Consider the following 26837-nt stretch of genomic DNA (forward strand, 5'->3'; position numbering starts at 1 on the left):
CCGATCAAAGCCCTCACGCCTCCACTGTTGGGAATTTTTAGCGTTCCAGGAAGGAAAGTTGTCACTGCATCCCTCTCATCGAAAAAAAGGCTTTTGATCATTTGCGATCACAGGGCGGCATGCATTATTCTGCGCCACACACACGTTTGCACATATCATCTGCGCAACTGTACAGGAGGAAGCTACATTATTAATAAACAGATTTTCCATTTGTGAGTCACTTTGACATGCGCCATGTCTGAGCAATTTGGTCACATGCACACCAATTCACAAGAATTCATCGACACAAAGATACCAACTAAAATAAAGTGAGTCACATACGACGCATTACATAAGACACATAGCTGCATGTACAGTTAAAACCTTTCCATCACTAAGGTTTTGTGTTAAACCGGAGGAGATTGCTGTATGAATTACAGAATAGTACAGAGGGGACTAAATCCGATGAACAGAACCAGCCAGGATCAGCAGGGGAGGACCAGGGATCAGAGCCCAATCCTCTCTGACATACTTCACAGGCAATTCTGCCATTCTGCTGAAGCTGTCGGATGTTGCACACACTGAGAGGGAGGCAAATTTGTGAAAGCTTTTAGGGGGCAAAAAGGCAGAGAAGAAGGGAAAAGGTAGTTGCGGAGGCAAAAAAAAAGGGGGGGGGGGAGGGGTAGGTCTTCCTGTCAGTTTTGAGCATGAGCCGAAGTACAGTGGAGGGACATGCACCCTAGAGGAGGGGATATCTTTGAAGTGCTGCTACATCAAAGCAGACTCCCTTTCATACTAATTTTTAATCTCTCTTCATCCCCTCCAGTCGTCATTTCTTCTGTTTACTGCCCCTCTACTTCTCAGTAAATGAAGAGAGTGATTGACATACGAACTGAAGGATTTGATCACCTGGGGCAACCAGAAAGCTGCACACCTGAGCTCAGAGCTTTAGGTACTCACACTGTATGGTATGGAATCTGATCGCACAGAAACAGGGAAAGGGATGTCTATTGTTTGTTTGGAAGGTGCAAACTATTGCGCCTCTATTATAATTCAGTTCAAAATTATATCAACTTTTACAATAACAAAAACTGCTAATAACTCAGACTTGCATAACCTTGCTTAGCCTTATGTTGTGCAGTTTAAAGATGCTTTACGAGGAAGGAAATGCCTTCAACAGACCCCGAGGGTACACACAATGCGTTCTGGTCATAAAAACTGATTGAAAACAGAGGTTTTGCTTGTTTACAAGAAAATCCAACTGGTCACAAATAAGGCTGTAAATCAAATTTAATCATGTGGTTTCCAGCCTATTTGTTTGACCTTGTGGATACAAACAATGAGTTTTGATGACAAAAACGCTGGGTATACATTTGAAAATAGAATGTATAGGATTTGTTGGTTGCGGTTTATATACACAGCATTCATAGTTTGCCACTCGTCCTCAGCTTAATGACAAAACCAACCCTAGATTCAGTCTCGTTTTGGGACAGGCTTTGCCCGCTTGATGTTTCGCCTAGCTGTATTTGCAATTTTTCAGCGCCGTGTCTGCCAATTTCGTAGATTCCTCTTCGATGGGTGCTTACGATCTGGTTGATGCCAAGAAACATCCCGAACACGGCAAAATAAGACAATAAAGGTAGGGAGTATAGGGTCGAGTGATGATTGAGATGAATTATTTTAAGTGAATCTATAATTTACTTACCCTAAAAAAGTACACTCAAAACATGCTATAAAAATTCTATAATTATCTATTAAGTTTGAGAAGATATTAGCATTCATTATTTACCATGTCTTCTGCCAACCAAAGGCCAAATTTGAACAGACACGTCCAAAGATGTGAAAGAATTGTATAGATTCTCATTCTTTGAGAAGGGCTGCATGTAATCTTTTTTAGTTTCAGAGTTGATGTGGATTGAATGCAGAGCTCTTTGCATGCCTACAGCGAGAAGCGATACACACTGTGATTCCTGTTATTATGACCTTTGACACTCATTTGAATTCCCTCAGGTTGCGTGTGATTCAGACCCTTCATCTGCTCAGACTCTTCAACCAGCGGACTGTGCAGCGGAGATGTTTACCAACAAGCAGAGGGAAATCATGAGAGCAACACACGCACGCATGCACATAACTACACACATGACCGCATCTATCAGTCCTGTGTGATTGGCCATGAGTTGAATTCATAGTATCTGGTTGCCTTCAGATACATAATAAACCAGATCTCGCTCACACATCAAAATTACCACCACATTTCTATCTACCCAAGTAATAATTACAAAAGAGCTTTTTTTTTTGTTTTACATCTCCAGACATATGAAACATTAATTCAAAGCCACAATCTATTGTATTCACCGTTTGGAAAAGCGGATTGATCTCATGTTTTGACAAAATTGCGGCCCATATTGTTTAACCTCAATTCCCAAGTGGATCCAAAAAGGAACATACTGCCACTATAAATACTGCTTTTGTCTTTTAACTGAAAGACAGCAGGACTAGAAAGAGACAAAACAACTGCCAAAGGAGAAATGACAGGGGGGGGGGGGGTTTCAAGCATGATGGACTTGTTTTTTTCCCCCTGCTTTCCTCCTGTCCTCCTGTCTGTTTATTGGTGAAACGCTACAGCTACCTGTACACACACGGATGTGAAGCACACACACAGAATAATTTGCGAGAGTGGGGGTTGGGTATTCTCTCAAATGCATGGATGTTGAGAGCTTCTGTTGCCACATCTGTCACGCTAGCAGGACAAACATAAGGTGGTGATATGACACCTGTCCGCCGAAATGCATTCCCAGTCTTCGGCACGCTGTACATCTCACTTTCTTTCATCAGTCCTCCAAGTAAAAGATTCAGTAACTATTTATTTCCTTGAAATGACATAAAATTGGTTTGATGGCACTATAGCGTGCTACATGAATTTAACATGAATCAGCATGAATCGAACACCAGGCATGACACGCATCTAAACACATACGTGCAGCGTTGCCTGAAAAAAAAGTCGAACACAGATATTTCTGTAATAATGATGGATTAAATTACTATTTTTAATGCGAAAAGGGTGGCTCGTAGTGACACACCCGCAGAGAATTCACTCTCACTGGTCACTTAAAGCTCTACGCAGCATTTTAGCATCTTTCAGTTTGTTTTGTTTTTCACACAAACTAAAAACACGTAACTGTTTATTCGGTTGACTCTCACCGCTCTCATCAACAGTTTCCAGCTGCAGACACCCGTTAGACTCGTCCTTTTGAACAGTAATTGAGCAGCATAACCGCACACTTATGACGAAATGGCTTGTTTGCTCTTCTAAATTAATTCGCCTGTATTAAACAGCAGGTAAAGACACCAACAGTGAGGCTTAGCAATAGAGCTATTTGTGTAACCACCACTTAGGGTTGATCGATGTCTGCTGAACTGACACATGACAACGTCGACAGAGAAACATCCGGATGGTCGTATGGAATGCATCATTGTCAGGTTTAGAAAGAAAATGTTACAATAGCATATCCACAGTTATCTGGCTTGTATGAAACACAGTGCCAGATTCACAATCATACCACCAGCTTGAGAAAAAAACCTAGTCTTTGTGACTATTTACACAAGTTTCTCCATGGCGGCCCTCGGTGCTCCCGAGTGCCTAGCTCAGCTCAAGACATCACTAGTAAACATGTACACTAAGTGGCTGGGAAAACGTAGTGACTAACAATGGGAAGAGAGGGGAATAGAGATTCGCCCTTGAGTCGCTTTATTTATTTTATTTCCAGAGAGGTAGAGGAGAGTGAGCGCTATGGTTTGGCGAGTGTCAACGATGAGTAACCTCAATGGCATGTCATACAGTGAGCGCTCTCTCAGCGCAGCATGGTGGCGATTTTCAATATTTTTAGTGGCCGATGATTGTCAGGCATCGAACCAAAATTTGATTTCATGATTGTGCGTGTGTAGAGCATTATATAGCTACATTTGAACTCTCCAAATGTATGGCAATTCTATGGCTAGTATTGTTTTTTTGATATTGCATGTCATTTTAAAAAGGTTAAATGGGAAACATCAGTGCCAATAAACCCAGACATTCCTTTCTAAAGTCATACTAACAGCTGCTGAAGTGACTAATTATCACCAAATGGGGGTCATATTTCTCACCCTGACATCATATTAATCCCACAAGACAAGAATAGAGAATTAGTCAGCTACCTATCATCTTTAGATTAATGTGACAATAGGTTACAGCAATGCTGCTCTCATAGTTCTGCTCTGTAAGCTCTCCGGTAAGCTGAATTAAGTCCAACCTAGCGCTCAAGAGTTCCTGTTCTTCCTATAGTTCCAACTATTCATTTCACTTCTCGAGTCAGACAAGCTGTTTTCATTTTTGTTTTTGCCAGCAGGATGGCTGGAACATCAGGGGATGCGTTTCCACAAGATTAATTCTTTGAAACCATGAGGCATGTGACAGGATCTGCTCACTGAACACAACAGAAAAGTTGTGCAGATATAGATTTGTCTAGATTTATCCTTCACCGTTTCAATAGTCATTTTCTATCTGCCACTTTCTCCATGTGTTTGATTTAACCCCCATGTGCAGCTCCTAACAACTCGTCCATTTTTGGCATCACCCTTCAATGTGTCTCCAAACTGAGGCCAGTTTGCACACAATACGTTGCTATTGGGTGACTGCATTTCCTAAAGCTAATGTGTAGCAAGTGTGAGCCTTTATTGAGCATGACATGTTAAAGCAGCCGTGTTTCTGCTCCTATTTTGCACATAAATAATGCACCATCCTACAAAAGTATTTTCGCTGGGCTTTTAAGGGCCGCTGAAGAGGATGACATTACAGGAAACATAAATTTGTCAATGTTTCTGTAGACGTGTTAATAGGCAGGACAAAAAACAAGCAATTACAGGATTGTCCTGCTGCTAGTGAAAGAACTGAAGGGCCGAGGAGAGAGCTTGGGTTTTTTCTTTTATGTGTAAGCAGATATGAGGCCATTACTGTCATCTTTACACTTGGCAGCCTGACAGTTTAAATTGTGGAGAGAGAAACGGCAACTACATTTTACATTATTTATGCTACATTTCCTGGTGGTTGCCTCACACACTCTTGTGTTGTGTTTGAGTCAGTTTGCCACTGACTTACTGGTTTTGAACAAGAGCTGTTTCGTTCCACGACCCCGTCCGACACACACAAACACACACCTGAGCTTTTTCAAACTGATCCCGAGAATATGAAGCAGAGGAAAGATGGCAGCCTGTCCACTCTGGATAACATCTCGGTAAAGTGTGATCTAATGAGGAAGTAGAGTAGGAGCTAGCCTTGCCTTCGCTCTTCACAACCTGACACATAAACAGGCTTCCTACAGCTCACTGGTGTGCAAACTGGAAGAGGTGGACCAGGCCCAATTAGCACCGCTGTCATGGGTCCAGTGCAGTTAAAGCTCTTACTTTATGTAATGCAAGCATTTGGAACATAAACAGCTATGTCACAAACTCTTAATGCAGAAATATACGGGAGGGAGACTGCAAAGTACTTGTTTTGGCATCTCCACAGCGATGCAGAGAGGAGGTTTCAGTGCCAGGGCCACCTCAGCATGTGATGCATTCATTTCATCTTCATGTGCATCACTGATTACTGGCATTTCTTAAACTTTGGGAATAGCACCCACACACTTGTATAGTGGTATCTAAGTGAAGTGGTAATATTATGAATGATTAAAAGTCATTTTAATTGGAAACCTACGGAGTTGCAGTCGTACAGCAGAGAATAAAGTTGCAAAAACGGAAGTTCAGTAGTGATTTCGTCAAATAAATGTATACTTTTATGAAAAGAAAAAATTATATTATGAGAATAAAGTCATGATTTTATGAGAAAAAAGACCTGATATTATGAGAATAAATGTTATGGGAATAAAGTTGTAATTTTAAGAGAAAAGGGCATGAGATAATGATGAAACTAAGGCAGCTAAATGGAATTCAGCCATTAATGATTGTATTACTTAAACATTTTTCAACTGTGACTGGTCAGAAACAAACACTTCAGCTGTAGTCATATTCACAAGAATGTATAAATATTCATGACAATGACTATGATGTGAGAATGGCCTTTTGGCGGCAACCAAATCATCCCATTTATGAGCTAACGTAACTTCAACTGTGTTGAACCCAAAAGTGTCAACCAGATCTTAAGTGCTCATTTCCATCAAAATAGTCCACAAAAGCTAAGCATAACAGCCAAATGAAATCCTTCCCTCACTGTGGGTGTTCATTTATGTGTGTTTTATGTGTGCGCACACATGCCTGCACGCATGCTTGTGTAAATGCGTGTGCACGTTCAGTGCACAACGAGCACATGCATGTTGGTGCTTCGTCCCTGCTTACTTGTGTGGTTATGTCTGTATTGCAATCACTGAACCTTCACTTTCACCCACTTGAAAAGCACAAAAACATAGTTTCAAATCAATTATGCACCGTGTGTCACAGTGGGAGCGCAAACAAAACCTCTAATTGGTGAGTGCTGAAAGGTGCCACCGTTGACAGGGTCATGAATAGCTGTAAATAACTCTACTGCCCTCACGTAGGCTTTGCTTTGGCACAAAGGTAACGCTGAAATGCATGCCACACTCCCAGCGACCAAATATAACTACAGTGTCTTGGCTACGGTCTCTTGTTGTGGTGGAGGATTCACACTCTGAGGGAAGTTAGCAAGAGTAGGAGGAGATTTGTACATGTTGTGTAAAAGTCTGTTTAAATCTGGCTCCAACTCTTGAATATTCTATATTTTGGCACCTGATATTTGGCCGACAATCTTTTCAGAGTGACTTGAGATGAGTGAGCAGCGAGGATTTCATGATTTAAGAATACATCAACAGCATACATTGAGACTACACATGTTGCTGCTGAAAATGATCATGATCTTGTGACTTGATAGTGTTTCTGACGCCTGCTTTTTAAACCAGGTATGTGCACAGATCATATAGGGGTGGGTGCTGGAGGCTGCCTGTCATCTCTTAATCCATTCATGTGTAGGTCGGAGTGTTTTGCTGGTGAAAGAAAGCTCTGAGTGGAATCCTGTCTTGGCTAATAGCTGGATTATGTCTCAGTCCTCCTAAACCTGCACTGCCGGGGTTTTATTCAGTTATAGCCTGGGTATCTCCTAGGTTTTGTTATGAGAGTAGCGTTATCGGATATGTGGATACTGTCTGGAGTAAATGTGGAGGAGGACAGATGCGTTCATAGAAAAATACCTAATGCTCAAAGTGGCTGAATCATTTTTTTACACATCACAATAAAAGCAGTAAAGAGGCGCTCTTGTCTATGGGTCGTGTACATTTTTCACTCATGAATAAACCTGGTGATTTGCAAGGTGCCAAAGTTAATCTACTTTGCATAAATAAATTGGTAAGCAGCATATGTTCCTTATACAAGCTTGAAATAGGAGTCAGGAAATCAGAAAATTACCTAATTATTCATACACTGCTGACAAACCTGAACATGTAAATGAAATTATAAAAATGGGTTCTTTATTTTGAGGCAAATAAGACGTGGGTGTGAAGGCGTCATGATAGTGAGAGTTTTTTCGAAGCGACCTGTGATTACACAGGCAATCAGTGATGTTACAGCCAATACAAATTCATTCAGTACTCTATGGAAATGAATACTAGGTGAAAGAAATTAAATGGGGTCAGAGTGCACGGTCACGCCAGAGGAGGAGCGTCCCGGGAGCAGGTTGGGATTCAAGGACGTGCTGAAGGGAGATCGTATACTCAATATGGCTCAAGCGTAACATTTCCTTGTGCTTTATACCCCACTCATGTTTTAAGCCAGGCTGTCTGCAGGTCCACCACTTTGGACTGAAATATATATCAGCAACTATTGGATGGATGGCCATTTTTTATCTTATTTTTTCAATATATCCGTTTTTTTCTTAATGTCTTATTTTAAAAACTAAAATTCTGTAAAACCAATAAGTGCATACACAATTAATTCTCATTATTCAGCAAGTAGAGCACTTATTTGCCTTTATTTTATTGTATTTGTTTCAATAAGGTACTATTTTGTGTCATTTCTCTTTCATATTAAGAGCAGATCCAACACCGCTGGACATTTTATTTTGATTGATAAAGTTTTTGGGTGACAAAAGGAAAACACACATCTGCAACAAACACAACAACTTAGAATCATATCAGTGGGACTTTGTCCATGTTATCAGTGACTCACAACACAGAAAGATACATTGCCATCTACAATTGAATCCCCTTGATATCTGAGTCAGCTAACAAGAGAAATCAAGTTCAGAGTGGGCATTGCAATTAAGGAGTTAATGTAGTGGCACCAATGGGCAGCACACAGAAATAGACATTTGCGACCATCTTCCCCGACTCCCACACCCTCCATTCCTTTCCAGCTGTTTCACAGAAACAACCATCCATCATCAGCCATTTGTCACGTCTGTGTTTGTTGTGTGTGTGGACTTTTGCCAAGTGAACAGCTAGTGTCTGTCCTTTGTGTCTGTACGTCTCCCAGGTGACACATCACATCTTGTCACCACGGTGACTCACATTCGCTTAGTGCGTGTCCAGGGTTTGGGGGCCGGGAACACGAGCGGATGCACATGCCAATGAACTCGGCAACTTCCAGTTAGTGTACACACGCTTGAACGCACACACGTGCTCCAACACTCACATTTACAGGCACCAAACTGGGTACAGATGCTGAATATGAGGGCAGAGCTGGCGGGGAGGCCTGGAATATATCAGAAATTATAAATTTTTACTGTTTTAAGGCCCTCTGAGCTCATTTCGCTGCACCCCTGCACACATACACACCAGCAGAAACACACTTGCCACATCACATCATGCCAACAAGCAAGCTGTGTAAAGTGCATCCTTGTAAGACTGCGGCGCATTAATCCAGTGCAGGTGCACTCATGATTAACTGACTGGGGATTATGAGAGAGAGCGGAACAATCAAGTAAAGAAAGGTCATAACACGGTTGGGAACAAGGCTCCAGTCCCCGGCGCGCCACTTGAGCTTTTCCGGAGTCTCAATTTTGTTCTGGTGTGAGCTGGTGGCCCTGCAGGCCGCCTTAAATGGGTCGGCGTGAGCCTGCAGAGCCCTAGAATCATCCTCAAGACCTGCTGCAGCACAGTAAGTCATCCAGTGCCTAATTATTTTATCTTACGTAAATAATGTGTTAAATTTGGCATTTGTAGTCATGATAATGTGTCCTGTTGACTTAAAAATGTGCCAGGGATGAGTTAGATAAGCTATTTTTTGAATATTATTATGCATTTGGTGCGTTAGCCGCCTAAAAGTGGCAAGGAAAATGAAAATTGCTGCAAAATTTGTAGCTCCTTGCAAAAGTCAGTGGTCATTTATAGTGTTTGGTGATTTGGAACATGAAATTACTACATGCAAATGATCTCCATTACTCGCCATTATTTTAAAAAGAACTATGATCTGGATATGTGAAAAGATAAGGGGTTAAAAAGTTGATGAACGCATATGAGAGTGATGTTAAAAACACATTTTCATCAGTAAAATGAGAGAAAAGAAGCATCAGCCAAGGATCTCATGCATCTCCGGGCTTGATTCTTCTTTTATTATAACTTAAAAGCATTAGTGCACAGGCTGGATTTAGGGTTCAGGCGACAGACATGCTCTCTTCATCAGGCTCAGAGAAATGCCTGCTGAACACTGAGGCTGAGAGAGAAAGGGGGGAGACAGAAGGAGGGAGGGAGTGGAAATATATGGTTCAGCGTTTCCCCCTCACAAGAACAGCACAGTAATCAATTCCGTTTAGTACAAATCCAATGCACTTAAACCTCCAGTGCGAATAACCAGAGGCTGCAGAGCAGAGGTACATTTATCGATAAAGCAATTAATTCAGACTCCTCCTACCCTTCTTCATCCTCCTCCTCCTCCGGGCTGCTGCTTTAAAAGGACACTCAGGTAGCCCGTTACTTTATAAAAAAGTAACGCAATACTCATTACTTTTTTTTAAAAGTGAGCCATTTTCTCTTTATCACGCAGCAGCACGGTGTCAAAACATCTCAAGGCATGCGAAAGAAAATACGGGAGCTAGCTTAAGCTAATTAAGCTAACTCTAACGTTACTTTAGCTAGCTTAACGTTACAACTTAGCTAAGGAAAAGGACGGCTAGGCTAACTGTAATTTCGGTGAAAACAAACCTAGAAAAGTAGGGGGAAGTCGGCTAATTTTACTTTTATGTGTTTGAGTAAACTTTAATCGACGTTTGGTGTGTTTAAAAGGGAATGTAACGTTAATGGCGTCGTTGTAGCTGTGACTTACTTACTTACTTACTTTGTTGGTGGCTGCCAGGAGTAGCGTCGCCATTAAACGTACGACGCCACACCGGTGGTCCAGTGCGAGCTTCATACGGACAGGGGGGAGCACCAGTCTGCTCACCGGGGAGGAGGGGGGGAAGGAGAGGGGCATGAAGAGCATCCACAGTTCCCTGCCACCTCTGTCAAGGTAGACCGAAAAACACAGAGCAAGTCCGGGATAAGATATTTAGCTTTCACCGTAAAGGCGCACATTCTTGAGGACAAGCTAGGTGAGTATTTACGGAGTTATACACCGTAAAAACACACTTTAGCTGGAACGCAGGCCCTTGTTTTATGTTCTAAATGAAGATTAATGTCTTAAATTATTATTTTTGTACTTTAAAAGCCTCAGGGGTGATCAGAAAGGGAGTGTGTGCTAACATGGCTTTTATTGTGGAAGCGCCAGCCGGAAGACGTGCTTTTATTTTGCCAGGCTTCACTCCCCCTCCGTCCCTCAGAGCTCGGTCGGCTCGCAGAGACAGCAGGATGCCAAGGGGAGCACTCCGGCACACGGCGTCCGTTTTCCCGTCCCCCGGTGTCGTCTCTCGGCCACAGCAACTCTGATGGGCGTTTTTATCTTCTTTTTACCGTCCTCGACGCTCGGATATTTTCGGAAGCCGCGAAATGAAGCGAATGAATGTGAGCAACAAGAAGTGTCCTGTTGTTGTGCCCGTCTCCAGCATCACTAGTAGTCAAGTCCTCTCTGTGGATGCGGTGCCTCAGTGATGTTTAGTTGTCTGAGGATTTTATTTAGTGTTTTGTAGTGGACTACCCAACTTTTCCCCGCTTTTTGTTGTCTTTTTCGAGGTTTTCCGTCTTTGAAACAAAGATTTCAGAATAGACCAACTCCGGAAAACCAGCGACTTGACATCTGCTCCTGGCGGTATAACCATTGTTAGCGGTTATTCGCCTTTACAAGCATCTTCTCTTGGGTGGGAATACGACTGATGCTTGCCTTTGCTCGCCTATTCGAGTTTTGTATCGTCTCGTTTCTGTTTGTCTGTTTGTTCCACAGTGGCATGAAAATTCATGAATGCGTCCAAGGACATGTATACAAATTACGCATGCACCATGACGGTAGTAGGCTGTGCGTAATATCCTATTATTATATCCCTACCACATGAATGCAATAACAAACACATTCAGTCTCATTCCTGTGTTTGGAGAAGATTTGGCAGATCCATCCTAACTTGATCGGTGTGTGTTTGTGTGTGTGTGGCATGGGCGTTATGAGTATGGCAAGGTAGACTGTTGTCACGCTTAAGCCTGGAGTGACATGTTTTTATTATCTTTTAATTTTGTGTGAGAAAAAAAATCTGACTTTTTAAAAGTCCTATATTAAACAAAATGACAATTGGAGTATTTAGGATGAAACATTTAAATGTATTTCCAAGGCATCGTTTTGTGCCCAGGATTAAGTCGGTGTCTGTAAATGTGTCCAAAGTGTCCAAACTATTAGATGCAGCTCCGAGCTTTTGCCATAATTAGCGCCCCATGTGTGCGGGTGGATCGGGGGAATCTGTGCGCAAGCATGCACGTCTGTCCACGAGCCCGCGTGTGCGCCCCCGGCCGCGCTAACGTGCCCCTTCTGTGCGTTTGTGTGTGTGTTTCTGCGTGCGTGCGTACAGCCACGCTGGAAGTCGTCCCCCATGTGGCCGTCGGGAGTGGGGAGCAGGCAGCCCTGCCCGCGGGAGTCGGCGCTGCGCAGGGCGGCCATCAGCGGCAACATCAACGCCCTGCCACCGCACAACGTCCCCACCGGCCGCAGCGTCCGGGTCTTCATCTGTTCCAACCCCGACGGTAAGAGCCAGCGTGACACCCATCTCTCCCCATCTCTCCCCATCCTGCACACCCCCTTCAAGCCTGCAGACCCTCACACAAAATATGTTTTGTTGTGATTCATTTTACAATTATGGACATAGATTTTGAATACAGACTTCTTTGGCTTTTTAGGGTGTTTTTGTTGAATTGTCTTCACTGGGAACGTGATTACACTGCATGGTTCATGAGATGTCACTTGTGTAGACAGTTCTTGAGGATAATCATAAAACAAATTATCCTGATCACCTGCTAGTGCTGTAAAAATAAAATTAACCCAGGCATCCCAAAGTATGCAGTTAATGCATCAGGATGTGAAATCAAACCACTTTCCAAGCATGTGATCCAGTATCGATTCGTCCCAATTTGAAGGAAAAGGCAGGGCTCTCATATTAAAGCGAAGGGTTTTTCGCTAGGCATTGTGAGCTGCGACATTTAAAGGTCCGCTGTAGCTAACAGAACAACTTAAATTAGGTCACAATACATACAACAACCTGACAAAAAAATAAATAAATAGTGCACGATTTATTCTAATAACGCAATGAGACAACAGATCGCTTCCGACTCAGGGTGCATGGTGTTAGCAGAGGAGTTAGTTAGTCGGGTCGTGAGGGAGACACCCAGTTGCAGCTCTGTATTTGAATATGCCCTCTGGGCAAGGGGGTAAAAATAGGCTCAGTAAAACTGGAGTAAACAAGGCAAGGGAAGTAGAGTAGGCAATGAGAGAGAGGGGGAGAAAGAGAAGGAGGGCATGCCAGGATTAAAAAGGGAGGTTGCTTTTGTCGATACATCACTGTCATCTGCTCGCCCTCACTGAGCAAATTGCTACGGACCCAAAAGAAGAATGAATTGACCTCAGATTATTGCACTGTTATGGCCTGCAGCAGGCAGTGAAAAGTCTGGCATTGTTTAGCCACCTGTAGCTGACTCAGTCATTCAGACCATCTCGTCACAGCACGAATCTAACGCTCCGATCTACACATGGATGGAAAAAACGATGAGGGAGCTACTCCAAGTAGCTCTTTTCACACTGTTGGCACAAATGAAAAGACACACATCCAAGCTGTGAAAAGAGCTAATTATGATCTGCTGTTTCCTGTGAAGCGAGGTGCTGGTATCCAGTGCAGTACCTTAGTAATGAAGCCACACAGGTGCACTCTGTCTTACTTCAGACATTAGCACAGATACACCGCTGATTCCCCTACAAGTTCACCTTGATCAAATTGCATTTGCAACATGGAATTCTTTGAATCTGCTCTGTTTCTGACAATAGCAAAACAAATGCAAACTGTTTGCACAAACCTTCATGTACCTGCAGACCTTTGTGGCGCAGAAAACCATTTCTCCTAGTTCAACATGCGCATGATGAAATACAGTTACTCATAACTGTGACCCATGTCTGCCCTCAATGCTGCTGCAGAACCTGTTCCTCCATGTTCACTAGAGGGGGCTATCCATGCACTTATTTAATAGTGTTCACCTTACTGTACATGTTCTATAGCATGTGATCAAATCAGACCAGCATTCAATAATACGGCCCAAGTGGATGCATTTCAAATTTTGATGGTACCCAGTCACTCACAGTAAGAGAACCCCTCTGTGCTCCTGCATCACCCTTTTGCCGTTTCCCTCCAGTGTTTTGGTTTTAAATCCCACCATCATCCTGCTGTACGCACAGTAGTATAAGCATATACATTTAACACTTTTAGGAGACACTGAGCAGGACATTTATCCTGCATGTAAAGCAATGAATGTGCAAGTATGAATGTGAGGGAGGTGCTGAAAGGCACGATCACCCAGACATCCATCGACAGCTACTTCCAAGATACATGACAATGTAATTTCACTAGTTGTAATACCAGACAGCAGAAGGCTGAGCGATGCTACCCACAGTGATAATCGCAACATTATAACTATACTTTTATATTGTGTCTGTGTGACCTCTCTGCTTTGATCTACAGTGCCAGGAGTTTTATGGGCTCTTTGGGTTATAGCGCCGGCTCTGCTGAATATACTGACCCTAATGCCCTTAATCAAAAGCCACAAACAACTGCAACGCGCTCCCACCACTTTATTCACCCTCACGGAACTCTGTTGTGCTCGTGTGTGTCGTCGGCAAAGGGGCACGACACTCAATCTGAACAATGATTTGAGAAAAGTACATTGTCTTCCTCCTAAGAAGAAGTTCACTCCACAGTGCAGTGATATAGAGGGTGTGAAGGTAGTGTAAAGTGTTTGACAAAATGTAAGCCAAACAACTAATTTGAGTGGATCCCTCCATGATGTGAATGAATCACTCAAGTTCTTGGCTCAGGTGGATGAATGTGCGTGTGTGCGTGTGTGTGTGTGGCCACAGCCGATCAATTAAAACCCCCACTATCTGCTCTTGCCAGTAGCCAGACGGCAGCAACAAACTAGAGAAAAGCTTAACGTGATTTATTTTCATGTGTTTGTGTGTAGCGCTCAGTGCATTGTGCAGCCTGTCTCATCTGTCAATATGTGTGTGCGTGTGTTCATGGAGATCCATATAAGCATATCAAGACGACTCCATTACCTTGCTGTAGTCACCTCGGGGGCTCTGGCATCGGTTGTGTGCGATAGGCAGCTATTTGTATGCAAGCTATTACTTAAGCTGTTTAAAGTTGATAAAAGCACAAGGCCTCAGGGATGCGATGCATAAAATCATCTATCCCTCCAACGCACCATCATCAAGACTATAGTATGTCACCACGGAGACCACTAATTACATTATATTTCACCCCACAATTATTCCCAGTGTTCTGATTTACTTCTGATTTATCTTTTTTTTTTCAGGTTGTGTTGTAGGTTTTTAGCTCAGATTCCAGTAATTCAGTGGTCTTTTTTCCTTTAAGAATAAGAATAATCATCCACTCTTTTTGAATTGAGTCTGGTGAAAGCGAACAAAGGAAAGAGTGGGAGGGATGGCAGCGAGGACAGAGGGAGGGAACACAGGTGGAGAGACTGTGTCAAGGGTGGCTTTTGTTTAATAAATTGCTTCTGAAGGGCTGGTGAGTGCCAGATTTTTGGATGAGCGTGGCCCTGTTCTGCGGCATTGTGAAGTTTATGATGTGTGCTGGTGCGGCCCCCCCCCCCTCTCTTGTGTTGTCCCCTGCCTCCACTCTTCTCCTGAAGGGAGAGAGGAAGCTCACTCTGACTAGTTTGGCAGCAGCTTTTACTGACTTCTCTCTGAGTTTTCCAGAGTGCTGTGGAGCAACTCTACACCCCGAGGACATCGTTTTGACAAATTCAGCAGTTGCCCTCACACACTAGTCTAACACTGTAAAAACATTTCACCAGGGAATGATGGCGATGATAGCAAGCAGCCCACTAGATACACCTGAGTCAAATTACATTGTGATTATCCACTTATACCCAACATAATTAACCTGGAGAAAACGAGTGTGGTTTGCAAGTGGTTTGTAACTAATGGGAATTTCATGTTATGTGCACTTCAAGGGCTCTGCTAGCTGAGGAGTTTGGGGGCTTAATACTGCTAATTGAGGTTGAAAATGAGCAAAATCTTACCAGTAACTTCCAATGAATATACCACTCAGTGTCTTTTTGGAATATATATGAAATAGATAGCTACATTGGTGTGGTGAGGCCGTAAGTGTTGCTAAGCATGGCGTCTTCGATGTATTCATTAGTTTTATGCATTAAAATGTCGATACATCAAAAGCTGTTATCCATATACATATGTTTCTCTTCTTTTGCTTTCATTTGTGCATGTTTATTCTGTTAAGGATTAGAAATTAATCTTTTTAAACTCCTCATTACAGATGTCAGTGTAAAAGATATATTGATGAATTTTCCAAACTTGAGGAATGCCTTCTTCATTACAGAAATCACACAAAGATTTAACGCATCTCCCACACTGTAATTGTACCCAGAATATAATATTAATTCCCTTAATCTCTCTAGATTGCTCTATATCAAGGACACAGACAGAATTAGAATATTACGTGCAAAGATTTATCATCACTAAAAAGGACAGTTTCCAGTTCTGAGGATTAGAAAATAAAACATGTTGATCTGGCTACAAGGTTCCCAGGGCGGCAGCATAAAATGCCAGTACTAGTGTTAGTTTTGCATTTGATTACACACCTATATCAAGGAAGCTTGCTTATGTTACAAAAACATGCAAAAACATATTGAGTGCCCACTGTACACAACTGTAAGTATGTTAGTGTGCGTGCACTTGCTCACATGTCTGTATAAACACCTACACACACAAAGAGCTTGATTCTGCTAAACAGTTGCATATAATAGTAACAGATAATTTTGTTTCTACCAATCAATTGATTTTTTTTAATCTATGAAATGCCAGAAAGTAGTGCCAAAGAGAGAGCCTGGAAGGAGAAACCCAAAGATATTCACACCAAAACCAGGACCAGATAATTGCTTTCTTTAACAGGGATTGTACTACGCCGTTTTTTGGGGGGAAAGTAATATTTCACATTTTAAAAATCTCTCTCCTGAGATTCTGCACGTCTGTCCTCTCTTTTAGTCTGATCCTTCTACACAGCTCAAGAGTTTCTTAAAGCTAATATGCCAGTGCTTAAACATTTCCTGTCTTTACATCATCTGAAAAACTTAAATCACTAAAACCACCAACACATTTGTTTTTCTGTTTAGTTATTTATTTATTATTTTATTTTACATTCAACCACTCAGTTCTGTAAACCATGCTGCTGGCGGGCCAACTGAATCAGTCTGCCAGCCCAACATGGCTTGCTGGTGCGATTTTGATAACGTGATGTTTGAAACGATGTAGCGCTCCCTACCATCCATACCAAAATCTACACCTATGTGCCTGACCAAAGAGATGACAAGAAATTAAAGGTGCATGAGCTGAGTTCACTGCTTTGATAGTTTGACCTTTAATTACAATGTGCTGATACTTCTGTCATCGTCCCGCTGAAGCTACAGGAACATAAAATACATAAGATACATAAAAATCTGACATGTTTGGTACGATCATGGCTGGAGCATCTGTCAGGAGACAAGACTTGAATTAATCTTAAACGACAAGACATGTGGTGTCCATGGTAACCTATAATCTTTTACACAGAGGAGCGTCTCAACGATCTCAACGATCAGTCATCATGACTTGATATAATTGGGCTGTAAATTGTGTAGTGTGTTCATGGCATAAATGCAAGTATTTCATGACAAAGACCCTTAAAGCCCCACTAGTGACTTTTGAGGCAACAGCTGCTAGCACAGATGCTACCCAATATACTTGTTATAGTCCATTTTTATGTTGGGTGTTATAACACTAGTTCTGCATGCAACCACCGATGTGGCCATTTAGTCAAACACAATTTAGGTGACTGGCAGAGAGACGAGGAAGTCCCCATCACTGTCACATCCAGTCCCTTATTACCACGTTTTACATTGTTGGTTTACCTCGCTGCTTAAGTTCAAGTGCAGCGGCACGATAACCTCCAGTGGATTTCCTTCATCCTGATTCACTGGTATTCAGATTACCTGTAGGGTCTCCCTGTGCCCAGGAAACGCAGGAACAGCTGGCCTTTATGGATGGCTGATTTACACAGCCACAATGTGCCTTTAGCAACTTCCAGGTCATTCGGTATCGATTTGCTCACTGACTTTGCGTCTGCATCATTCCAGTTCAGGTTCAGATCTGCACATTATGGTTTGTTTGGTACAATGAAAAACATGAACTTGTAGATTTTGAGCAACTTGTGTACACTTTGTATGCGTGAGTGCATTTATTTGGTCTTCTGTGGTGTTTTCTGATGCATTGTAGACATAACATGGTATTGCAGACATACTTGATTAGACATTTATACTTTTTTGTGAAATATATAATGATGAGATGTTGCATTCAACAAGACACATGGGAGAGAGAGTAACATGCTGAAGGTTAAATTAGAAATAGGGCTGCAATAAAAGAGTCTTTTCCTTATCGATTGATCTGTTGATCATTTTGTTTCTACAAATCAATTAATTTATTAATGAATGAAATGCCAGAAAGCAGTGCCAAGGAGATAGTTTGGAAAGAGAAACCCAAAGATATTCACACCAAAACCAGGACCAGATAATTGCTTTCTTTTGCATAATAAATGATTAAAAGACTAATTAGTCTTCAAAATTGCTATCAAGAATTTTGGCCATTGACTAGATAGATTATTCAAAGACTCTTTCAGCACTAATCTACTCTGACATCCGTGCATGTGCTTGCATGCTTGAGATAACTGTTACAAAGATTTCTGCTTTCACCCAGATGCACTGAAAGTCATAGAAATTTAGTTTGTTGTGCTCAAAGGACTGACACATTTCCAGTGTGTTTTGTGTAACAGTGTTTTGTGTAAGAGTGTTTCTGGAGGCAGAGATTTCAGACGCAGATATGTCAAAGCCTGGTGAACTAACCCTTGAAGCACTACAGACACACACAGACGCAGTATTATAGTATCGTAGATGACCACTGTGTCACAGCGTCGTTCTATCTGCTAAGACACTTGTCTTGTGGACTTCACTCTCTCTCTTTTAATCAGACATCCCTAAGCAGTTGTGAATACCAAGTGCGTCTGGAGTGTCAGTCGGTGTAGCTTGATGAGAGCAGAGTGATTGCTTTCTCCGAGTCTTGTTGATGAGACTCTGAGAGGGCAGCTGTAGAGTGACCGCTATTGAGATGAATGAAGGACCAGCAGAAACAATACCGATAACTAATTAACTTTATAGTGTGGTGAAGCTTGTGCTTTAGCTGTTTGGATCGTTATCCTTAGATACTTTAGTATCCACTGAGATGGTTTGTTGGTGTTTAAGTCATTTATGGAACAAACGTGCCAAACAATCCCTGGTTGCACCTGGCTGGTATTTTTCTCTAGTTCATACTGTAAATGAAATACTTTTGGGTTTGGACTGTTGGCTGGACAAAAGAGGTGATTTGAGGATGTCATCTTAGACTCTGATGGGCATTTTAAATATAGGAGAAGGAGAAGAACCCGGAATATTTGGCAGTGTGTCTTTGTGCAATTGACCCACCATGGGTCCCCTAAAGGATGAGGAGAGGAGGAGAGAAAAGAAAAGGAAGTGAGAGAGAAAAAAAAGAGGGAGCTGACAGGACATATCTGAAAGGAGAGATAGATTGGTCGGCACTGTTGAAATAAAAAGATTGGAGAATTGGAGGGAGGGACACACAGCGAGAAAGAGGGCGAATGCAACATCCAGTCTTTGTTCCTTTGCATGTGGGTGTGCACACAACAGACAAACACACACACACACACACACACATACGTCAGGCTGCCATAACTCATCATCATCCCACCAAAAACAAAAAGAGAGAGAGGGGTAGCGAGAGAGGCGTCTTGCCGTTATCAGCACAAATACAAACAACACAGTTTAGTCTGCCAGGTCACATCGAGACACCGTACAGCAGGATGCAGATTTGGATTGCACTTGTTTTCTACCATTCAACACCTCCCAAATGCATAAACGAGTTTAGTCTAAATTCCATTATCGCTGCTATTTTTGCAGTTATGTCGTCACCTGTGCATCGGGAGATATTACACAATTATTGCACTGCAATGTGTCTCTGACGGAGTGAGATGAGAGCTCCACTGATGCAGCAACTGCCATTTATATCATTTGCATACTATTACAGCAGTTTGGTTTTGATTTGACATTTTGCTCGGGTAGCTGTGGGCGGATGCATGCACGGTCACGGCCCAAAGCCTTACTAAAGATAGATGAGAGAAAGATACGTCAGACTAAATTTGTGGGCTCTTCCATTCATGGTGCGTTTGAGGCGGTTAGTGGCCGTTTGCGCACGTCCACCACACGCGCTCACCCCGCGCATATGTGTGCGCGCGCAAGGCAGCTTCTCGGTGTGACCGAGGGCCTCTCTGCCAGGCATGTTCCGTTTTTAACCGTCCATCCACACCCTTCAGAGAAAGAGAGGGAGAAAGAGACTGGGCCTGTCCAAATAAATTACAGTAACCATTTGGACGACAGTGAAAAAGAGAGGAGAGGAGGAAAGAAAGTGGGACACAACAACAAGCCGTGGGCACTCACTCTGTGACACTCCGACTGTCCAATATGATCACTGCCTTGGTAACACTGCACAATCCCACATTCTTCAACAGTGTGTGTCAGCACTGGCTCTTCTAGGTAGTCCAATCTATATGTTTCAAAATTATATACTACACACCGATATGGTGCTGGCATTTATTATATTAGAGGTGAAGCCATTAGTTGAATAATGGATCAGTCAAGCTACAAAACAAAATCGTCAACTATTTTGATGAACAATTAATGTTTTCAGTCATTTTTCAGCAAAAATATCAAACATTTACTGGTTCCACATGCTCAGATATCACAACTTCCCGCTGTTCTTTGCAACATGAGATATGGTCAACCGAATATTTGGTTCAGTCAAAACAAGTCATTTAAAAACTTTGTTGTGGGTGTATTTCTCTATCCCCTAATGTCTTGTAGATAAAACGACTCATCTGTTAATAATCAGCAGATTAATTAATAATGAGTTTCAAACTGTTCAAAGGAGAGTGCAAGCTCCTTTGCAGCAATGTGAACTGAGGAAATCAATCAACTTTGTTTTAATTGTGCTCAGAAAAGCAGAAATTTGGGGAAAGCAATTTACGAAAGACTCATTATTCACCTGTTGTCCCAATTATGCAATTATGTACACCCCCTGTTGAATGAATGTATACAAAGGTTGAACTGTGGTATTTCATTTTGCTTATAAGCCAAAGGCCTACAAAAGGTCAAAACTGCTTTTTATAAAGGAATAGTTCAACCATTTCAGATACACGATTGGTTTCAGAGAGGTGTTATGTCATGTGTGTTGAATCTGGAGGGCTTTAGAGCTGCTCGTAGTAACTTTGGACAGAGCCAGTCCATTCTTTATGCTATACTAAGCTAAGCTAATCGCCCCTTACCTCTCACATTAGAGTGGTATCAATCTTCTCATCTAATGCTTGGAAAGAAAATGAATGAGCGAATTTCCCCAAACAATTTCTTAAATGTTTTGCCTTTAGTTGAACTAAAGTAAATGTAAATAGGCTTTTACTGTTATTTACACAGGGTTTGTGCTTTAAGCTTGCTTTTTTGTGTGTGTTAGTTTACCACTCTAAGATGCCCTCTTTCATTTGTCTCCAGACACGGAGGCGGAGAGGAACGCTCTGAAAGAGCATGTCTACCCGAAACTACGAGACTTCTGCAGAGAGAACTATGGGATTGAATTTCAGGTAACTCGCTGCATTCCCTCGTTTTTCTACCTTTCTTCTCCATTTGATTTATTTTCTTTCTGTCTTACCGTCCTCCTGCTCAGGGGACCTATAACTTCCAGAGCTGTAGTTTGCCAGCACTGACTGCTAAGTGCCTCCAAATCCACACCGTGGCTCATGCAGCCGTCAGTGCCTGGAGGGGTGGGGGGCCCAGAGCGGTGTGCAGAGGTCCCTGTCCGTTTAAGCAGACAGAAGGCCAGCAGAGATAAGGCTTCCATCGGTGAAGGCTGGCACAAATCTAGCTGTGGATAAGGCAGCATGATGCGAGGGCTTTCCCTTTGTTGTTGTCGGAGAATTGCCGCATTCTCCCTGTGGTGTCCACTGATCAAGATCATTTGCATTGCAAATCAGCATCAGCGTACGCGGAAAGATTTCTATCAGAGGTTTGTTTGTTTAACAAATCCAGGCGAACCCTCGAGTCAGGGGGAGATTTCTGCCATAGATTGTTCCTGGAAGGATTTGAGGAGATTTGTTGCCGATGAGGAGACTTGTGACCCCTGAATTGTTTTGTAAAGCTGTAGGCAGCAGGGTGTCGGCAGCTAATTCTCATTTCATGTTAAGAATGTTTGGCTCATAAATAGCTCCAAGCACATACCATCTAAAGGTGTTAAAACAAGACTTTTGTCTTGCAGGATTTGCTTCTTATTTCATTATTTTATTCTTAGTATCAAGTCTGGCTCTTCTGGAATCCTGTTTTTAAAGAAAACAAACTATACTTTGAAGAAAGTAAAACCACCCTTATTTTCAGCTCACTGCCATTAAAAGGCTTATTAAATATTGTAATTATGTATAAATTATGAATTATTTTGTTTTTCATTTTTCAGTTAAAAGTCTGAATGAGAAAAACGTTTGTTGTCCATCGCAAAGAAATGGGAATTTGTCTTTGATGTGGCTTGCAAGTGAAAACACACTAAGAGTTTGGTTGCACAGGAAATAGAAAAGTGCAAATATCCGTCATAATGGCAGTTGAATTGAACCAGTGATTGAACATATTTGACCGTAGGGAGCCTTTATGTTGTTGGCCTGATTGGAGGACTAGGAAGGAGTTGTGATTGAGGGTTATTTTATTTCTAAAAAGGTAAAACAAAGAAAATCGTGAATACTCTTTCCTTTTCTTTTTACTTGAGTCCCAAATAGTCCCACATAAGCTACCTCTACTGTGAGGCAGGTGCAGGAAGTGCCACTATCATCACCTACAACACTAACAGAAGTTATTGCCCGACATTGCAGTGCGCATGTTGGAGAGAAATGGGGCCAATCCAGGTGAAAATTGCATATTAATCCCAGTCAGACTCAGATGGAAGCCCAGTCCAAACTTTGCTCAAACTTGCAAAGTGAAGTCAGACTCTATGATGAACCCCTGGTTTTTAGAAATCTGTAACTGCTTTAAATTCAGAAACCAATTATTGATACCAAATCTTGGTCATTTAGTTCTTTTGTCTGTTGTTGTTTAGCAGATCTATGGTGAAATGGTTTTGTGAGGAGATGAGCCAGCCGTTGCTCTAAAGCCCACCACAGGCCGATTCTCCACAGACTTGATGTCCAAATGGTGTACAGTATGTCTTATACCCACAGCCAGTTGATGAACTTTGCGTGAATTAACATAAATTAATGCTATTATTACAAGCATCAATTGTGTAAAGTTAAAGGGTCGGACATGACACCCGCACAGAAAGATCCAACAAACATTCCTGAATCCCTCAAATGCCTGTGTGCGACAAACAAGTGCAAGATAATGCGAGAAAAGTCAGGCAGAGACGTTTTGGCTCCGGTGACTGTGGCCACGTGTCTGTCTGGTGATTCAGCTCGCCGTGACGAAGCGTGAGCTGAAATGATTATGCAGAAGGCCTGGGAGTTAATACTATGACTCACTTACTCCGCTCTCCTCCTCCTCCTCCTCCTCCTCCTCTATCCGAACCCCCCCTCCCCCCACTCCTCATCCTCACCTACGCAGTGTGAGTATTGGCACCTTGGCTAAAACCACAGTTTACTAGAGCTTGATAATGACTTGCACTAGTATGTGTAAGTTATCGTTTAGGTTATGAATCATTTTGTGTGTGAAATCCTGTACGCTTTCTCCGTACAGTATGCTGTCGCCTGAGTAGATTCTTTCTCTAGTTGCATTGAGTTTTTGCTTTGATTTGTGAATTTATGTGCGATCCCGCCTCCCCTTCCACACACACACACACACACACACACACTCCGTCTCTCACACATCCGCTGGCACACACTGACACACATATGCCAAGCTGATGAAACCCAATTCTCCCCGGTCCCTCATCACTTGACTCAGTTTCCATCCAGATAGTTCCCTTAAGAGGATGGAGAGGGATCGCAGGAGACGCAGAGAGGGATAGAGGGAGGAAGAGGGCACGGAAATCCAGCCCAGGGGCCGAGGGCTGCGTCCTCATTCAGTCAGTGCACAGCAGTGGTGGGGGGATCAGGCTCCGTGATCCCTTTTTACCATTTCTATCCCCGTGTTTAATGCTCTCTCTCTTTCTCCCGTCAATCATTTTTATGCTCACTTACTTTTTTTTTTTTCCGATAAATGACACAAAACAGACGCACATAAAGATGCAGCATGGAAACAGTGGAGTGATGCTAAAGGAACTGAGGATGAGGGTCAGATAAGGTTTCAGCACATCTATAACCACATTAGATTACTGTCGGTGTGTGTGAGAGGTTTGGCTTGCTCTAATATCCAGTCTTCAACCGTATGGTGTTATTAGTTCAACAGTGATCACAATGGCTTTTATGCTTGTGGTTACGTTCTGGCCAAATATACAAACTAATCCACCATCTGATGTATTTGTTGGGCTCTCTAGCGACGTGGTGGCATCGTCAAGGCGAGCACAGTTGGCTTTCACCTCTTTAGTCAAGCAGTACAGCTATTAAGACGTGAGACAGAGAGTGTGAACTGTTCTTTGCAGAGTAAAATGACATGTATTGCTGCTCTTTTCAACCACAGCTGCCTGGTAAATGGATCTTTTTTGGGTTTGTTTAGGGAGACCACATTTTGGATTGGGTCTGATCATCCTCATGTTTATTCAGATTAGGTCACGTCTCTGTCAGTAATATGTTTTGGATCGGGTACAACACTTAATGTGTAGTAATTAAGCATTAGCCTGTTTAACTTGTCATAATTTTCCAGTTTATGATCATAAATCAACAAAGCGTTGTAATCGAATGAAATACCTGCGGCTGTGTGTTAATGTTATTATTGTTGCTTTAGCAGATAAGTCTTTCATGTTTCATCTTTCATGTTGTTTGCTGTGATATGCATGTCTCTTTAGTTACTTGTCCACGTGCATTAGCAACCAGACTAGCTCCTCCTCTGGTAATTAATATAGTTATCCCTCTATTGTCTTGTTTTACAGTCAGGATGCATAACTATGCACAGACTTTGATTGTAGATACCAGATATCTGCCCAATTTAACAGCCCAATTTAGTTTTGATAATGCGCAGCTCAAAATACCCTAAATTTATTCAAATTTGGCTAAAGTGTGTTGAAAACATAGTTTATCCAGATTATATATAAACTACACTTCAATTTCATCTGGATAACTGTATTTCTTAACTTTAAAACTAAATATATTTCATTGACACCCCGACATATTTCTTGTAAAAAGCAATACAAAATTGAAAATACCTACATGCACTGCAGTGAAATGCCACCGCAGTAATGACGGCTGCAGTTTTCTTCCACCTACAACCTGGATTAGTTTTATAGATACAGATTCATTCCTAAATCCAGTTTTTATTGCGGTACACATGCTGGACTGTCAGTTCTTCATCCAGCTCAGCTTTGAAATCCCAGTTCCCATTATCTTAACCCATCTTGCATTTCCTAGACTCATAAATCATCTTGTTACAATACAGTCACTTCCTCCCACATTCAGGAGATAAACTGAATCCCGGAGTTACTGGAAGCAGCTCTGTTAATAATGTGGTCGGACCGCTCTATGGTTGCCAAACTCACTGTCCGTCACACACACACACACACACACACACACACTCAGACAACGCAATTATAATAAAAGTTTTCTGGCCACGGCTGTGAGATTCTGTTCAACGGCTGTCACTCAGACGTCTTTTACAACTTACAACACCAGCAGCAAGATGGGAGAGGAGATGAGGGGTGAGACGACATTTCACGATGATTTTAAAAAAGCCTATTTATGCGGCCTATTATTCTTGCACTTAGAGGGGGGGTGCCTATCAATTTGACTGTGTCAAAAAAGGATGCAGTGCTCTTAGAATATGTCACCCACTTAAAACTTTAAAAGCTAATAATTAGTTTTATAGTTTTATAGCTGTGCTGGGTGAAAATGTAAGTTGAATTTTTTCTGAAGAATGTGTTTTTTTTTAATCTTCAGCTTGCATCTCAAAAGCTCCTGTTTAGTTTTAAGTAAAAATACAAATAAATGCCTTTATATTTCATCTCCTTCTCAATTTTATTATAGGGAATCTAACCTATAGATTTTCCTATGTTTTCAGACTACATTACATTTAGATAATTCTTAGATGGCGAACAATTCAAAGCAGGAAGTGTTGATCACCTTTCCATCTGTTTACCTGGCTGCCATGTTTCTTGTTTTGTGTCTCTTATTCACGTCTCAGTCTGTTTCTTTCTGTTTGGCAGCAGGCCACCATTTCTATTGACTATCCTGCTCCGAGACTGTTCTCTCATTTTATTCTCTACAGAAATATATCAACACACCAGCTGCCTCCACAGGAATGATACTGACAATCAGCAAAGAAAATCAAATATGAAATTCATCTAAGGTTTCAGTTGCACTGTATTTGTATAATCCATGGGAGAGCTATTCAATCTGTAAACACCATGTCTTATTACTGTCACCATGATCATTATATTTTTTCACCCCTGTCAGTTTCACTGTTGTCAGCAAGATATCTCAGAAAATATTAGCATATTCCTGTAAAATTTGATCTAGAACATGGATGTGTACTATGACTGTGTTTCTGTACAGTGTTGTTGCTGTAAAGTTGGCTCCCAAAACACGTCATGTTTGTTTCTACATGATCTAAAAATAATTCAACGCTGTGTGACAGGGTTTGACATAACACAGAGTCGTTTACCCAACCGTTTATCTAATCTGCCAGTTTATGACATCAAGAAACGCAAAAGAGAGCTGTAATGCTCCAGGATAACATGCAAACGTCTGTTAGCATGAACAGGAACAACTATAGCAACAACTCACAGAGGCAGCTTTAGAGAGAGCAAGGTGCGACAGAACGAGAGAGACTTTTAGAGGAAAAAAACGGCATACTTCTGGTGATCCAGTAAAAGCGTAAGCATAACAAAACATACAGACACTTGTTTCTTAATGTTGAGAGATGTTCAAAAAATTGCAAATAATTCAGAAATGTAGTAATGAAATGCAG

At 41.9% G+C, this 26837-nt stretch overlaps 1 protein-coding gene across 1 annotated transcript in view; it reads left to right on the forward strand.

Moving 5' to 3' along the window:
* The first annotated feature begins 10943 nt into the window (after positions 1-10943).
* Positions 10944-26837, forward strand: part of LOC139223097 (NACHT and WD repeat domain-containing protein 2) — a 39831-nt gene continuing 23937 nt past the window's right edge. The window contains exons 1-3 of the mRNA XM_070855032.1: positions 10944-10958; positions 11948-12119; positions 21303-21391. Of these exons, the coding sequence (XP_070711133.1) occupies positions 10944-10958; positions 11948-12119; positions 21303-21391 (276 nt within the window). The remainder of the gene's footprint in view (positions 10959-11947; positions 12120-21302; positions 21392-26837) is intronic.

The sequence above is a fragment of the Pempheris klunzingeri genome, chromosome 23 (assembly GCF_042242105.1).
Source record: "Pempheris klunzingeri isolate RE-2024b chromosome 23, fPemKlu1.hap1, whole genome shotgun sequence".
Lineage (NCBI taxonomy): Eukaryota > Metazoa > Chordata > Actinopteri > Acropomatiformes > Pempheridae > Pempheris > Pempheris klunzingeri.